Source organism: Hippoglossus hippoglossus, chromosome 20 (genome assembly GCF_009819705.1).
Source record: "Hippoglossus hippoglossus isolate fHipHip1 chromosome 20, fHipHip1.pri, whole genome shotgun sequence".
In the NCBI taxonomy this organism is placed as follows: domain Eukaryota; kingdom Metazoa; phylum Chordata; class Actinopteri; order Pleuronectiformes; family Pleuronectidae; genus Hippoglossus; species Hippoglossus hippoglossus.
The window spans coordinates 16735574-16750405 of NC_047170.1; the positions used below are offsets into that span (position 1 = coordinate 16735574).

General features: G+C 43.6%; 1 protein-coding gene and 1 long non-coding RNA gene across 2 annotated transcripts; one reads left to right on the forward strand and one right to left on the reverse strand.

Moving 5' to 3' along the window:
* Window positions 1-1293: 1293 nt before the first annotated feature.
* LOC117754214 lies at window positions 1294-2254 on the forward strand. The gene is made up of 2 exons (XR_004612361.1): window positions 1294-1423; window positions 1559-2254. It is a non-coding gene; the product is annotated as an uncharacterized LOC117754214 (long non-coding RNA).
* gad2 (glutamate decarboxylase 2) lies at window positions 1861-14433 on the reverse strand. Its single transcript, XM_034572980.1, has 16 exons — window positions 13263-14433; window positions 12970-13032; window positions 12698-12853; window positions 11827-12060; window positions 10247-10337; window positions 8782-8894; window positions 8157-8272; window positions 7882-7961; window positions 7325-7379; window positions 7084-7200; window positions 6249-6313; window positions 6067-6145; window positions 5825-5974; window positions 5099-5206; window positions 3944-4033; window positions 1861-2483 (listed from the first exon to the last, which is right to left on the reverse strand). Exons 1-16 carry the CDS (start codon window positions 13336-13338, stop codon window positions 2310-2312), a joined length of 1767 nt encoding a protein of 588 aa, XP_034428871.1. The 5' UTR covers window positions 13339-14433; the 3' UTR covers window positions 1861-2309.
* Between the last annotated feature and the right edge of the window lie 399 nt (window positions 14434-14832).

Consider the following 14832-nt stretch of genomic DNA (forward strand, 5'->3'; position numbering starts at 1 on the left):
TAATCAAATAATGCTTTCCTCGTCTAAAAGACCCTTGATTCTCGTCACATTCAGACCAAAGAGCTTAAAGTTACATTTTTTTTCTGGAATATAATAATTCTTTAAAACATCGACAACCATTGGACATTGCACGTTATTAGGTCATGTGTATACTGTAAAGTGCACGACCTCCCCTGCGGAGGAAAAACTAGACAATACTGGCAAAATTTATACTAAGGCAACACAGTTACAAACACACTAAGGTACACGTTGGCACATACCGTCAATTATCACGTGAGCACACACACACACACACACACACACACACACACACAAATGAAAGAAATAAACACAGGGCTCCAGAGTTTAAATGGCTTTGCATTTTCACGTAAAATCCAAACGTCAGAGTCTCGTTGTTCGACCGCGGCTCGTTCGGTATCTGTCGGTGTCTTTAAAGCCAGTCCCTGAAACACGTTTCATGTCACACACACATCAAATAATCACACACACGTGCACACACACGCACACACAAAAGCCTTTTTGGACAAACAGGATGAAAATACAAGTAAATCTATATCGGAGATAGAGAAAATATGAATAACTTTACCTCACAAATAGTCTCTGGTTATACGTCTTATATACATATATGTATACACAAAGATATGTACTCAGGACATCTTGAAATACTATTTACAATCTATGATCAAAAGTGATTGTACACTGACCGACCACGTTGAGCAAATTGTGCTTTTCTAACTAATGGAAATGCTACAGAACCTCAGGGTTCACGATCCTAACCCGCCTACGATAAGCATGTAATTAACTCTATTATTTATTTCATTTATTTTTTGCCAGCTACGGTGCATTTGGTCTGGAGACTTGATTATCGTCAACACGTGAATTCACCGTCTCTTTTGAATATGTTTGCAGGGTTTTAAAAGATTGGACCCACACTGGAATATATATATATATATATTGCTTGTGAATGGATTAAATCTCAGTTGCAATGCTAAGGGACGCTCTTCGTCCCCTGGTGACTTAGTGCAAGTGATGTCAGGTGGACAGTAGCTGCAGGATCTGGTGAAGGTCATTAACTTAAACGATTATTGCCCCAGTTTCTCAAGATCAATCCTCGAACCTTTCAGTTAAGTGCTTCACCCAAAAGCCCAACTACCGGACAACCTCTCTAATATATACGTATGTAACACTAATGAGAGGTTTAGTTAAAGTTATCATCCTTAAGATTTAGTCCCGTTAGTGAGGGTAACGGCGAATGACGTTTTAAAGGAGACGTGTTTTACCTTTTCAGTTTTTCTTTCCTCTTTTTCTGTTTTATGGTTTCGTTTTGTGAATGTAAGATGCCCTGAAACAATTCCTCCCATCATAGACGATGATTTCGGGGGAGATCCAGAGAAACCAATCTCCACTCGTGTGCCAGCGGACAGTCCGAGCTAGCTTTACATCGATTTGATACCAAATGGCGCTAGATTGGTTAAACTGGAGGAACTACATCTCTGTGATTGGTTATTTCTCTGTCAAGTCACCTGCTCCAAACCCTAAAATTGGGCTTGAAATGAAGAAAATCTTAAGGATGATAACTTTACATGAACCTCTGATCAATCTAACCTTAGATTATTATATTATTATTATGTCTGAAACCATTTTGGTGACAACAAATTGAATATGACACACGATGGACCAACATCCTTTGAATCTACTTTTCTGTTCCTTCTGAATCCAAACGACCCTCTGCTCTAGTTGGGATTATTTTTTTATCATGTGCTGGTTCACTAAAGGAGAATCACTGCGAGGAGGATGATGTGCAGATGTGAAGGCAGTTGAATAAGCTGAGGTAAGGTGAAGTGCTTTTTTTTTTCTCACTTTTTTTTCAAAGTTTTTAAACCAGACGTTTTAAAAGTTAAAGTTACAATAGAACACAACCACATTTGGCACTTAAACGACAAACTTGGCAAATGAGAGATGATTGAAAAATAAAACTCTTCCTCATCGACCTATTGCACGAGCCTTTCAAATCACGAAGAGGTACACGTAGAGTTACATCACCAACTGACACTACTCTGGGATCTACGCTACAGGAAAAGCAGACAGAAGCACTTTTACATCGCTTTGGACCAAGTCAGTCCACGGCAAAGCTACAATACATAATATATGGATACATCTGTGGGGGTTTTTTCTCAAATATATTCTTAAATATGTGACTTTGGAGGAAAGAGAGAGAGAGAGAGAAAAGAAAAGTTTACCGGTACATTCACGACAAACAATTCATCCGCCAAGGGGGAAAAGAACGTGAGGACGAGGTGAGACGAGTCTTATAGATCTTGGCCCAGTCGTTCGATCTCCTCGATAAGAAAGTCGATGTCCTCGAAGGTGGCGGCGGGGTTTGAGATCACCATGCGGAAAAAGTTGACCTTGTCCCCCTGTGGCTGGTAACTGACCATGGTCGTCCCGTACTCCATCATCCTGGCTTTAATCACCGGGGCCACCTGAAAGAGCCACACACGTCCAGAGTGAACCAACGAGAGTCAGAGGAAAACAATCAGACACGAAATAAACACAATCTTTATTCTAACTGTGGAGACGACGTCACTGCTGCAGCTCGGTTTGTTAACATCCAAACTACAGAGTGGAAATGAAATGAGGTCGCTGATGGAAAGAGCTTGAAAAAAAGTGCAGAACTAATCTGGAGAGTTTGAAATGTCGGACAATAGAATAGAAGTTATTAATTAAATAAAGTTAGAGAAACTATTACTTTGCTTTGCAGCCTTCAACAACACAACTTTCACTTCTAACAAACCCACAACACAATTTATATACTTCAGTCTTTTATCAGGATCAACATATAATCCTTTCACTGACAGTCTCAGTATCTTGGCTTATGTTTGCTGATATGAAAACTTTCATTTTACAGAATGAACAATGCAGAAAAGTTGCACGAGGCTGTAAGTAAAAATAGTTTTTTAATTAAAGCTCTATACAATTGGTTGTTTTTGTATTTTCTTTTTTATACATTTTTATTTATCGTTTGATAACAACATCTTAGGAATCATTGTCAGTTTCTTTTATAAATATCTGCGTGACTTTAGCATAAGATTCAGTAACAAGATGCTTTGACTGAAATAACCTGGAGGTACAACATAATCTAATAGGAATTTTAATATATATAAACTTATAGATACTTTATTGATCCCGGAGGGAAATAAAATGTAATAACTGTGGAGGTATAGGAAGTTCCTGAAGGAATAAGAGTTGGTTTGAATTTCACTTGTCCAATTCCAGTCTGCTGGAGCAGTTAGTCCTGCATAGAGGCTCCTATAGGAGCGTGTCACACTCCTCATCACAGAATAAGTCATTTCTGCTTAATGTCTTGCAGGTGTCGCGCTGCAGCCGACAGCTCTGGAAAATAACCAGTCAGCAGCTGCAGGTTTCCGTCTAATCCGTCTTTTCCAGTTCGGACCAGTTGGGAAACTTTACGTCACGACTCGGTCTCGGTCTCAGAGTCTGAGTAGAAGAGGAATCTGGTCGGATCCTCCGGCCGCTGAACCACGATGACTCTGCTCTTTCAAACCTCTCCATGCGGCGGATTATGAGAAAGATGTGACCGAGGGGGCTCCTTTGTATGGCCGGCACGTCCGCCATCTGTTTGTCCTAATTGTCAATTAGTGGACCCCTGCCGCTGAGGGACCCTCTGAATGGCCGTCACCTCAGCTAAGTGAATAACCTCACTCCCTCCCAGTCTGCTGTGTGATATCGCTCCTCTCTGTCACACTTTTAAACCCGTTTTCAAAAGTAGTTTTTTGTGTAACTGATCGTCTTTGTCGTCCCTAATGAGGAGGACATGTAACGGTCAGGCTGGATATGAGGGAAAAGGTTTATAGGCCACGTGAAAGGTGGGTTTTCCTTTTGGTCGACAGTGCAGTCAGGCGCCTTATCTGCGCTCACCCACCTTGTGCAAGTGTTTCTTTCTCTCCTCTTTGTCCTCCATGTAGCGGATCCCAGGAGGGAGGTACCAGAAGCAGACGTTGGTGTGCTGAGGCTGCGGAGACGCACAGTCGACACGAGTCACAGTCACACAAGAGCAAACACGTGCACGTGTAGAGCAGGGAAAGCAATTTGTGTTACATGGAATCACATCATCACGGAAACAGAACAGATCAGTATCACGGTAAAACGGTTAAAATAAATATTTAAACATTATTACGGCACACAAACTCATACTGGAGAACTGCCTGGCATCAGCGTCACGACAGCTTAGGCAAAGCAGGCTATAGGTTTGGGCCCCAAGCAGAGAGGGCCCCCCCGAAAACAGCTGATTACGTTCGTTCACAATAACAGCAATTAAGAACCCCTGTAAATTCTATAAACGGCTGTGTAGAGACTATGAGACATGTAACAAGGCCCCATGCCTCTAACTTCAGGACGCGTGAGATGAATGGATGAGCTTTCTTCCAGTCCATGTTCCCAGCCTCACACAGGCTCCTCCTCCTCCTCTCAGATATTATCTACATGTCTGAAACTCATTCATACCCACAGATGAGCAGCCGTGCACAGCGGCCTCGTTTCTACGGTCGGGCTGGTTTGATGCTCATATATTCAACAGCAGATTGATGTAAAGGCTTAATGGGAGCCACAGACTCGTGAGCACCTGGGCCGCTGCCCAGAGCACTTGGCGTTTTCCCATCAGCCCTCTGGGTTACGATGCTTTAAGCCTTTTGTGGCTCAGCAGGAAAACAACCAGACTTGAAACATAAAGACTCTCGTCATAAAACGACTCCGAGTGTCCGAGCATGAGAGGTTTTCACCTTAATAACCCGTCGTACCCGCACGTGTTTGTGTTGCTGCAGCTCTGCTCGGTGGACGATCTTTCAGACTCCGTCCCATTCATATGCAGATGAGCAATCACAGGCCATTATGCTATTCATTAAACATAATAGCAGCACATTATACTGGCAGCCAGAGGTAAAAATGGCATTCAGCCGACACAAAGCAAGAGCAGCGCTGTGTGCCAATCAAGTCTCCCGTCATGCAACTGAACACACCGAGGTAGAAGCAGCCGCGGGGAGCGATGGGAGCTGCTGTGGAGGATGAAACGTGGACGTACCTTCCCGTTGAAGATCATCTCGTATCCTTCTCTGTCCTTGATCTTGTTGTACAGATACTCCGACAGCTCCAGACACTTGTCAATCTGAGCCTCGAACCCGATGGTGCCCTGAGAGGGAGAAGATTCACATCTCTTCAGTCCGTTTAAATCCTGGATTTGCCTTAAAATTGTTACTGCAGATCAAGATGTGGATCCAGGATTTATTTTCACGATCGAGTTTTCCATTTTTCTACTTTAAGACACCATCATAAAGTTTATATTATCTAATAACATGGACTTATATGGTTCTATCTGCATTGTGATTGGTTTCACAAACTTAAGCTTAAACCTTTTCACATCTTAAATGATTAACTGATAGAGAAGATCAATTGTATTTGTCAAATTTCGACAGGCAGCCTGAGTTCTACGCTTCTCTCTGTTTAAGCAGGTCAGAAAAGTAGGTCATCGGTTTTGGAGAAGAAAACAGTTTAGTCTTTTAAGTGATTTTGTTTTAAATAAATAAAATGAGAATATTAAATAGACAAAAGATAGACAAATCCAGAAAAGTTATAATCCACAAAATGGAGGCAGTTATATCCGCTGCAGAAAATGTCTTTACAGATACAAAACATTCAAGCTTTTTGAAATTCGCTGTGGCTTCCTGTTGGTTTTCACTTTTCCTATTTGAAAGACGTCACCGTCAAACTGAGACAGGATGTTTATCACCACAACAGCAGCTCCTCTCACCTTGGCCCTCCACATGAGCCACAGCTTGAAGATGTCCACGTGGCGTCCACACTGCAGCGCCTTGTCCCCGGTGTCGTAGGACAGGTCGTACTGTTTGTCCTGCTGGAACAGGTAGCAGGCGTGCATCTGGTTGCAGTTCTGCATCAAACCCTGTGGAGGGATCACAGCCACGGCGACGATTACATGCCGTGAATTACCACAATAAAACGCAGTGGTCCTGTGAGCTGTGTTAGGGGACGTACCTCCTCTCTGACCAGCAGGGCCGAACACTGCAGAGGGACCGACATCATTTTGTGTGGGTTCCATGTGACTGAATTAGCTCTGCAGTTAAAAAACAACACAAACAACCATCATGCGTCATTACGTCAAACCCTCATCAGCTTCTTATGTTTGTGTTTCCACAGAAAAAGAAGGAACAACTCGCCTCTCGACTCCGTCCAGCTTCCACCTGTGTCTCCTGGACATGAGCAGACTTCCTCCCCATGCACCCTGACACACAAACACACACACGACACAGGGAAAACACGTTAAAGCTTTGGTTGTGAGTTTGTAAGTATGAACATGAACACAACATGTTCTGTACAAGATGTTTTGACACTTGATAAACCTGCCACTGCTCTCTAGTGGACAAACTGTGTAATAGAGACCCCCTGACTTCCTGACAGTTTCCTTGTGTCATTTGGTGCAGATCCAGACACAAATACATATTTAGTTAATACCAGAGGAATGTTGGGTCTTGTAAGTTCACTATTTACAGTTAAAAAGGCCACAAAACACACACATTTGTGTAGGAGCTGCGTCCACAAACACACAAAGACCCAACACATGTTTACCGACAACATCATCGTCATGTGCCACAAACAGGACGTGGTCTTTCCCCGTCTGAGCGAGGGGAGGAGGAGGAGGCAGGGACGAGGCCGCCTCCGTCTCCTAATAGATGTGTCCCCCCCACCCACCCCCCCGTCAGGACTAAATGACCTTCATTAATAGACGCTTCACTGAGAGAGGCCATGATGGCAAAGTCAGGGGAGGGAGATGATTTACAGCCTCTGCTCCAGTTTTTCTAATCTCCAGCGTTAGATAGGAAATGGCCGGCTCCTATCTGGGTCAACCGCAGGCAGTTAGAGGCGAGACAGACGTAATAGATTTGTCAGACTCTCGGGTGAGCTCTGTGTTTTTCTGTGTGTCCCTTCACTGAAGTCCTGAGATCACATTTGTGTGCGTGTGTGTGTGTGTAGATTTCTGCTTATTTTACTCACGTCCACATGCATCCAGATGTCGTACTTTTTGCAGATGTCAGAAATGGGGATGAGCGGGTCAAAGGCTCCGTACACGGTTGTTCCAGCGGTCGCGCTCACGAAGAAAGGTACGAAACCCTGCGTGAACACAAACACACACATGAAGCGATGCTCTCCCTCCTCGTCCCCGTGGCTGAGGGGATTCAGTGGAGAATGAAGTAACGTGTGTGTGGAGAACAGTTACAGACATGCGTCACGTTACCTTCTGCTTGGCCTCCAGTATTCTCTTCTCGAGGTCGGCTGGGATCAGTTGACCGCTGTGAGAACACAACACTTGTTTACTGGGTTGTTTGTGAGTTCAGACGTAGAAGAAAATGCTTTAATTGATAAAGAATATTTAAATTATGGCTGGAATAAAAATGATTGTGTTACTATTTAGTGATATTACTATACATGACAGTGTAAGATTGTAAACTCTGATGACAACGGGCCCAAATACTATAAAAAGTACTTTTTCGTGAAGCGTCTCAAGCCAAAGAAAACCTGTAATATGTTGTACAATACTATATATTACACACATGTATATTGTTTTTCATTTTCTGTAAACTCTTCTATACAAAAATTAACTGGAGCTGAAATACAAATACAGTGAAGTAAAAAAAACTGCAATATTTCCTCTAGGATTATTGTGGAATATAGGTAAAACATAGCAGCAAACGGAAATACAAATTAAATATAAGTACCTCAAAAGTGTAGTTGAGTACAGTACTCGAGTAAAAGTACTGGAATTCATATACTGGGATAAAAGGTCGACTTTACCTCTCGTCGACTTTGATGCAGATCACACTTTCAGTCCCGATGCCGAGAGCGGCTGCTCCTTTCTTGATGGAGAAATGGCTCTGAAAGATACCAGGGAAAAATCAGTGTGACATCACAGGAGGATTTAAACAGATTCAATTATAATCATAAAAAGGTTTGGCTGCTTTTTCTGGATTTAGAGAAGATCTTTGACGTCTGATTCCATGAAACAGATAAAACATCCATCAGTGATCAGTATTAGACACGTATTGACTATCAGTGGATCTTATGCCTACGTGTTCGGAGGTGAAGGCCACCAATCGGGGAACCGATGACATTCCTTTCTCCTTCACTTCAGGGAACATCTTGAAGCGGGCCAACAGCATGGCGTACATGTTGGAAATAGCACCACCTAGAGGACAGAGAGGGTCTCTGTGATTTATCAACGTCGGCCCCACATCACAGAAAGGCCTCATGGGAGTGACGCTGGGTTTCTGACTCTCTTTAAAACTATGAAACAACAACAAAGACTGAAATCTTTTGTTTGCAGCATCCAACGTCACAGCTGCACGTTCCACGGGGGCCACAGCCAATCGCAGTCTGACATTTAGCTCTGCAGTGATTGGTCCTCATCATGTGACGACCACGAATACGCACGGGAGGGATTCAATACTGGGGCCTTGACGAGGTGGGGGCCGAAGTTGGGGGAATTATTCTATGCTAATTGGCTTTGAAATGAGTTCCATCTACATCATCAAAATGCAAATTGACACATTGCAGCACACACACACACACACACACACACACACACACACACACACACACACACACACACACACACAAGGCCAGTTCCATTTGCAGTGGAACAGAGGGGGTGCTGGGGGGGGGGGGGGCGGCGTCGCCTCACACATGCTGACGTACCAGGAGAGAAAATGCCGTCTCCTCGTCCGTCCGTCCAACCAATGATTTCCCTCATCTTCTTCAGAGTGACGTATTCCAGCAGCACGAAGACAGGAGCCACCTCGTAGGTGAACCTGCGTCACACAAGCGACATCACGTGGTGCCGGTTACACAAAACACGCCATGACTCATCAGCCCAAAAAACAGACATTCTCCTCAGTTATTTTCCTCTGCAGTTTGTGTGTTTCAAGGACATGTTTAGAATTGATGCGTCTTGCAGAGGAAGTATTTTAAAATCTGGAATGATAAAAACACAATATTTTGTGGTTGTTTGTTTCTAAAAGGGCAAAACGATTTGCAGCAGGGGCGAATGCAGGAAAGAAATGGCCCCCTCTGATATCTGATCGGCCCCTGAAGGGCCCCTGTCCTGGCAGTAGTTGTAATAAGAATAAAACGTATGAACAATAATAAGAATAAATGTAAATTTTTATTTAAGCTTTTTTGAAGTCCACAATGTGCTCGAAACAGGAAACAAGGCCTCAATCAGGACTTGTGCACGGATGTTGGACATATAATTGGCCCCTTTATGTAAACTTTGGCCCCTGATTTAGAAAAATCCTAGATTTGATCGATAATATGCACATGAATGTGAAAGTATATGTTCGTAAATGTGTCCGATAACCCAATTAACAAAGTGCAACACCACAACATTGGCAAACTGCAATGATCGACATTAATATGCACAGAGAACGTGCAACCTGAGCAGCACACAAACATTTAATGACTGTTTGGGAAACAGGGTGATAGGATTTACTTTTCCTTTTCTACACCCTGAAGGCAGCACGTCCGACTCATACATTCTCCCTGTTGTACAGTAGTTGCACATTTTCATCCCTGCTGCATTTAAAAACAACAAAGTACATTTCCAGTATGTTCCTGCTGATACATTTCTCTACGAGTCCACGGTGTATTAGCTGCTCTCATTTTAAAAACCCACGCGTCAACATGAGGTTTATGTTGCAGTGTCTCACGGTTGCCAAGGCCGACGCTCGCCCCGGGTTTTATCGCACCAAAAAACACACGCACAGTGAAATTAGCTCCAGATTAGTTTGAATTTAATTTCAGAGCTAATTTTCTCCCCTTGAATCCCCACAGGGACTAGGGGGGGGGGGGGGGGGGGGGGGGGGGGGGGGGGGGGGGGGGGGGGGGCTGAGGGATGGAGGTGGGGGGAGTAAAGAGGGGAGGGTGAGGGGGGTGGGGTCTGCCTTTCATTTCACCCCTTTTCATTTGGAATGATTGAGTGAACAAAAAAGGGGGGGGGGGAGCTGCTATCAGCCACTGCAGACACACACACACACACACACACACACACACACACACACACACACACACACACACACACACACACACACACAGGAAATGGAATCCATTGTCATCGTCATTATCACCATTTAACATCGTGATGAGCGAGGCGGCGCACACTCACATGTTGGTGTTGGCGGTGGATGTGAGCCAATCGGCTGCCAGCCCGACCATGTCTAATCCTGTGGAGAGCTGATTGAAGTACCTGGGGTGGGCTGGGTGGAAAGAGAGGAGGCAGAGGGTGTGAGGTGTGTGTGTGTGTGGGGGGGGGGGGGTCTTATCTGCAGGCAGGACACAGCAATTGAAATATGCTTCCCCCCCCCCCCCCCCCTGTGCATTTATGCTGAGTTTGTGCAGCAGCAGCAGCAGAGACGTTTACAATCATCTACTTGAAATGATGGAAAACGTGGTGCAATGTGGGTAATGTAGGAAACAATCTGAGTTTATCCACCTTTGTTTTAGGCCGAGAAGCTTCTAAAATGAATTCTGTTTCCTTAACACATTTATTTAATTTTATTTACATGCAGATTTAAGTGTTAATATATATGAAACACTGCTGCACAACTTCTCCTGTCATTGGCTGCTGGTTCACACACAGATACTCAATAATAATATTATAAAACACAGATATTATTATTGAATATTTCTTCATAGGAGGTTATAAATAACAAAAAATAACTTAACACTTATAAACATATAAATATTCCTCTATCAGCTTGTTTGTTATACACTGTTTTATTTAAACACTATTAAAAGATCATTTATAAATTATGAGGGTTTGAGGTTAAGTGATAAAACCACAAAACAAACCAGACATGGATCTTTGATATAGAAATGTTTCTGTTTATTCTCTAAATCTGATCAATATCAAAGATCAACATCAAAGATCGATACTTTTATAGATCAGCATCAATCAATAACAACATTATTATTATAAATACTATTCACTTAGATATGACTTAAAATGTCCTTATATCCGCTAACAACTATAAACTGTTTAAAGTTTTATTAAATCTGCTAAATTGTGCAGGTTTGAGTAAAGAGTTAAAACAGATACAAAATATGATATAAAAAGATCAGTATGTGTGGTGGTGTGAAATCCACCCTGCTGCTGTGTGTGTGTCTGCAGTCAGGAGACATGATGTGAGGCCTGCTTCTTCTTCTTATCATTATTATGATTATTATTAGTCTCAGATTTACTGCGGCACTGCTCTTACTGGTCTGAGGCTCATGGAGGAACAAAACCAGTACAGATGTTTTATTCTAACACCTTATTTATCACCCACCACACCCTGCTCATGAAGCTGGTCATTTTCTGTTGGTTTCTTTGTTTTATTCTCGTTCATATGTTTAACATCAATAAAACTGATACTGATCTTTTCATGTCTTAAGTAGATTTATTGTGTTATAATAGTATTTGTTTTTTTGCTGCATTGTTACTGCATTATTACGATTTAAATTATTTTTAATATATATATATATTTGATTTAATAAGATTTTAAGCTTCTACATATTTGAACTTGGACGTGTTTTGCACATTAGGCCACATTTCAGGCCTGTTCTGCCTCAAAGATAAAAAGATGCCGCTTTTTTTAAAAAGAGGGTGTGTCCTGTAGTTTATATCATGCATTCTGCAGCTCACTATAATCCAGCTGTCGCCTCTATAATCCAGATGTTTCCACCGTAATCCAGATGCTCTCCTACCTGTCTTGATGGCGTACTTGAGCGTGGCTCGGCAGCTGATCAGGATGTCGTCCAGATTCGCCGGCTCGCCCTGCAGCTCCCAGTTGTTCATCTGCAGCAGCTCGTTGGGATAATGGAAGTCGATCACTTTCGTTTCCCGGTCGAACGACTCCACGATGTAGGCCAGTAAAATATCCACCACCTCCTGCAGGAAGGTCATCGTCTTGGCGTCGCCGTCCATCGCAGGTAACAGGTCTGGGAAATACAAATCAAATTAAATAATAAAACATCTGCAAGGGGGAGACATTTTGTGATTCGTCTCTCCTGCAATTCCACATGTGTCTGGGTGATTTTTATTTGTCATGCACGTGTGTGTTCAGGCCTTAAAATGGCGCCACGAGTCGAATTTTATTTTGAAATCCTCCTGCAGGCCATCATCCATAGAGAACAAAACATTTTATTTTATATTGAACAGGCCATCGAGGACGTGAAGGACATGTTCTGCCTTCTGAACGAAGCTCAGATCAGATTCTGCTGAAGGTGACCTCTCTGGAATCTAGTCCACCGCTCACACATATTCAACAATATCTTGCAGGTATTAAATCTGGATATCTGCATTTTTATTTCATGCGTAAAACAGTCATTCAGTTGATTATATCTAATTTTCCGTGCAGGCCTATAACATGTATTTCAATGCAATTTAAACACATTTAATTCTGTTTTATTAAAAGACAGGATATTTGCAAAATGCCTGCACTTCCAGATGTTTTTTATTCATTCAAGAAGAATCACAATAACAAATGATTTCTGGTGTTTTATCGTGACACTGGATAAATGCAGCTCGTCCATGCGGGGCCATGCATGTTGTGTGTGTGTGTGTGTGGTTGTGTACCTGTTGAATAGAGGTCGGAGAAGCCCACGGAAGCTTTGGTGCAGTTGCAGGATTTGTTGCAGCCGCAGTCGCCGGACTTCGTCTCCGGCGGCGGCGGCGGCTGCTGGTCGGAGCCGGGCTCGGCGGCTTTCTCCATCTCCCCGACATTGAGCAGCGCTTTGCCGAACCACAGAAATACACATGTTCTTATTACCCTGTGAAACCAGCGTGTGGGTGTAATGGTGGAAATAAGAGGCACAAATCCTCTCCACACGCACACATGCACGACCTACCATATAATTTCGATCCAATTCCTCCGGATAATTTCTGGGCCGCCGCCTGGCACCAAGCCCTGGCTGCAAGATAAGGGGGGACACATTAAATACGCACGAGGAGAGCGCGGTTCAGTCCAACTTTAAGATGGACGAAACGCACAAAAGACGCCAATCAACTTGGAATAACCCCCCCAGTGTGAATACAACAGGCCTGCAGGGCTGGCACAGATAACCCACTGGAATGAATTGTGCTGCATGCGCCTGGATCCAGAGGTTTTTGGTTTGAAGACAAAAAAAAAAGAGCCACTCACTCGTACTGGGGCTCTGACTCCCGGGGCTGGCCCCCGCATTATCTCCGCCAAGAGACCAGAAACCGTGTGATGCCATCGTTACCGGTAGTTAGGAGCTGCAGAGACCGACAGAGCCCATCCACACGCGTCGACCGGCGGCTGCTCAAAGCTGAGGAGCTGAATGTGGTCAGAGCACCGACTGCTCACGGTGCAGCCGCGCATCCGACTCACGCGTTATAGGAGGATGAGGAGACACTAGGAAATAATACAAAAAAATCAAGCAGCTTATGTGTGAAAAACAAAAAGCATCTTGGAGCTGGAGGTTTTTGTTTTGTTTGGTCCACAGGTGCACGGAGCACGAAGCGTTGTGTTCCCACAGAAATCCGCAAAACACTTGGACTTCACCGGTGCGTAATGTCAGCGCCTCCACGCACCGCGCAGCCACTTCTTGGAATCAAAATCAAAAAATATGAATTGAAAAAAAAGCTTCAAGTTCAAGGAGCAAAAAAAATCTACAGGGAAATTTCTGCGGTTGTTGAAAACGTGCGTAAAATTAAAAAAGCGCCCAAAAAAACAGGAGCTGGTGCAGAAATGTGGATTTAAAAAAAGCAGCGATAATCTACAGCTGCTGGTGAACACGCAGCGCCTATAGAAGCGTGTCTAATTGCGTCCAACCTAAATTTCACGTCACTATAGAAATCCCATCGTGATTCTCCTCAGGTCATGGTGACGTCGCACGTCGTGACTCCACAGAGCAGCTCCATCCCCGACTCTCCGTCCCCCTGCGCGCTGAACTCAGCCTCCATGCAGACACCGAATGACAACTAACTCATCCGCCCGGAGGTCGCACACCTTCTTACGCGGGGACCGGCTGCTCTGACTGCCCGCCTCCGGCTGATGGGAGCAGCGGGGCGGCGAGGAGACGCGGCTCAGACGCGTAAAGTGCGCACAGGGTCCCTCCTCTCTGCAATTCTCAGAGACGGGGCGCGTCACTCCAAAAGTATCTTATTACCCAGGACTTGTTTTACGCACTGTAGCCCAACTCCAGGGAGAAGAATACACATCTGGATTTTTATTGTTGCACCAGTTATTCCATTTAAATTATGGATATGGACACTGGTTTATTTTGGATGAAGCAAACAAAGAAAGAGAAAGAAACAATCCAATACTCTTAATAGTGTCACAACCTAATTACACAGATTACTCGTTACAATCCACCACTGTCACCTCCTGCACTGTTTCATTTTTATATCCTGCATGAATGAGAGCAAACGCCGCCTTCAGGCATCAAAACTACACTGAGTCACATCTGTTATGATGCATGGAGGCAATCACCAACAACCATCTAATGCCAAAAAGAACGATTACAATAAAGTGACCCCTCTGGCAAAGCCACGGTAATCTCTGTGTACAGCTATGATTCTTTAAAGTGGGTTTATAGCGTCAAATTGTCCCTGTAAATTAACAATTGTTTTGCAGACACTTAATGTTTTGTGCATAAGAAGATGTGTTTTTTTTTAAAATTCTTAGGGAATCATCTGCAGAAACTGTTCATACCAGCTAATCAGGGTCATAGTAAAACTGGATCATA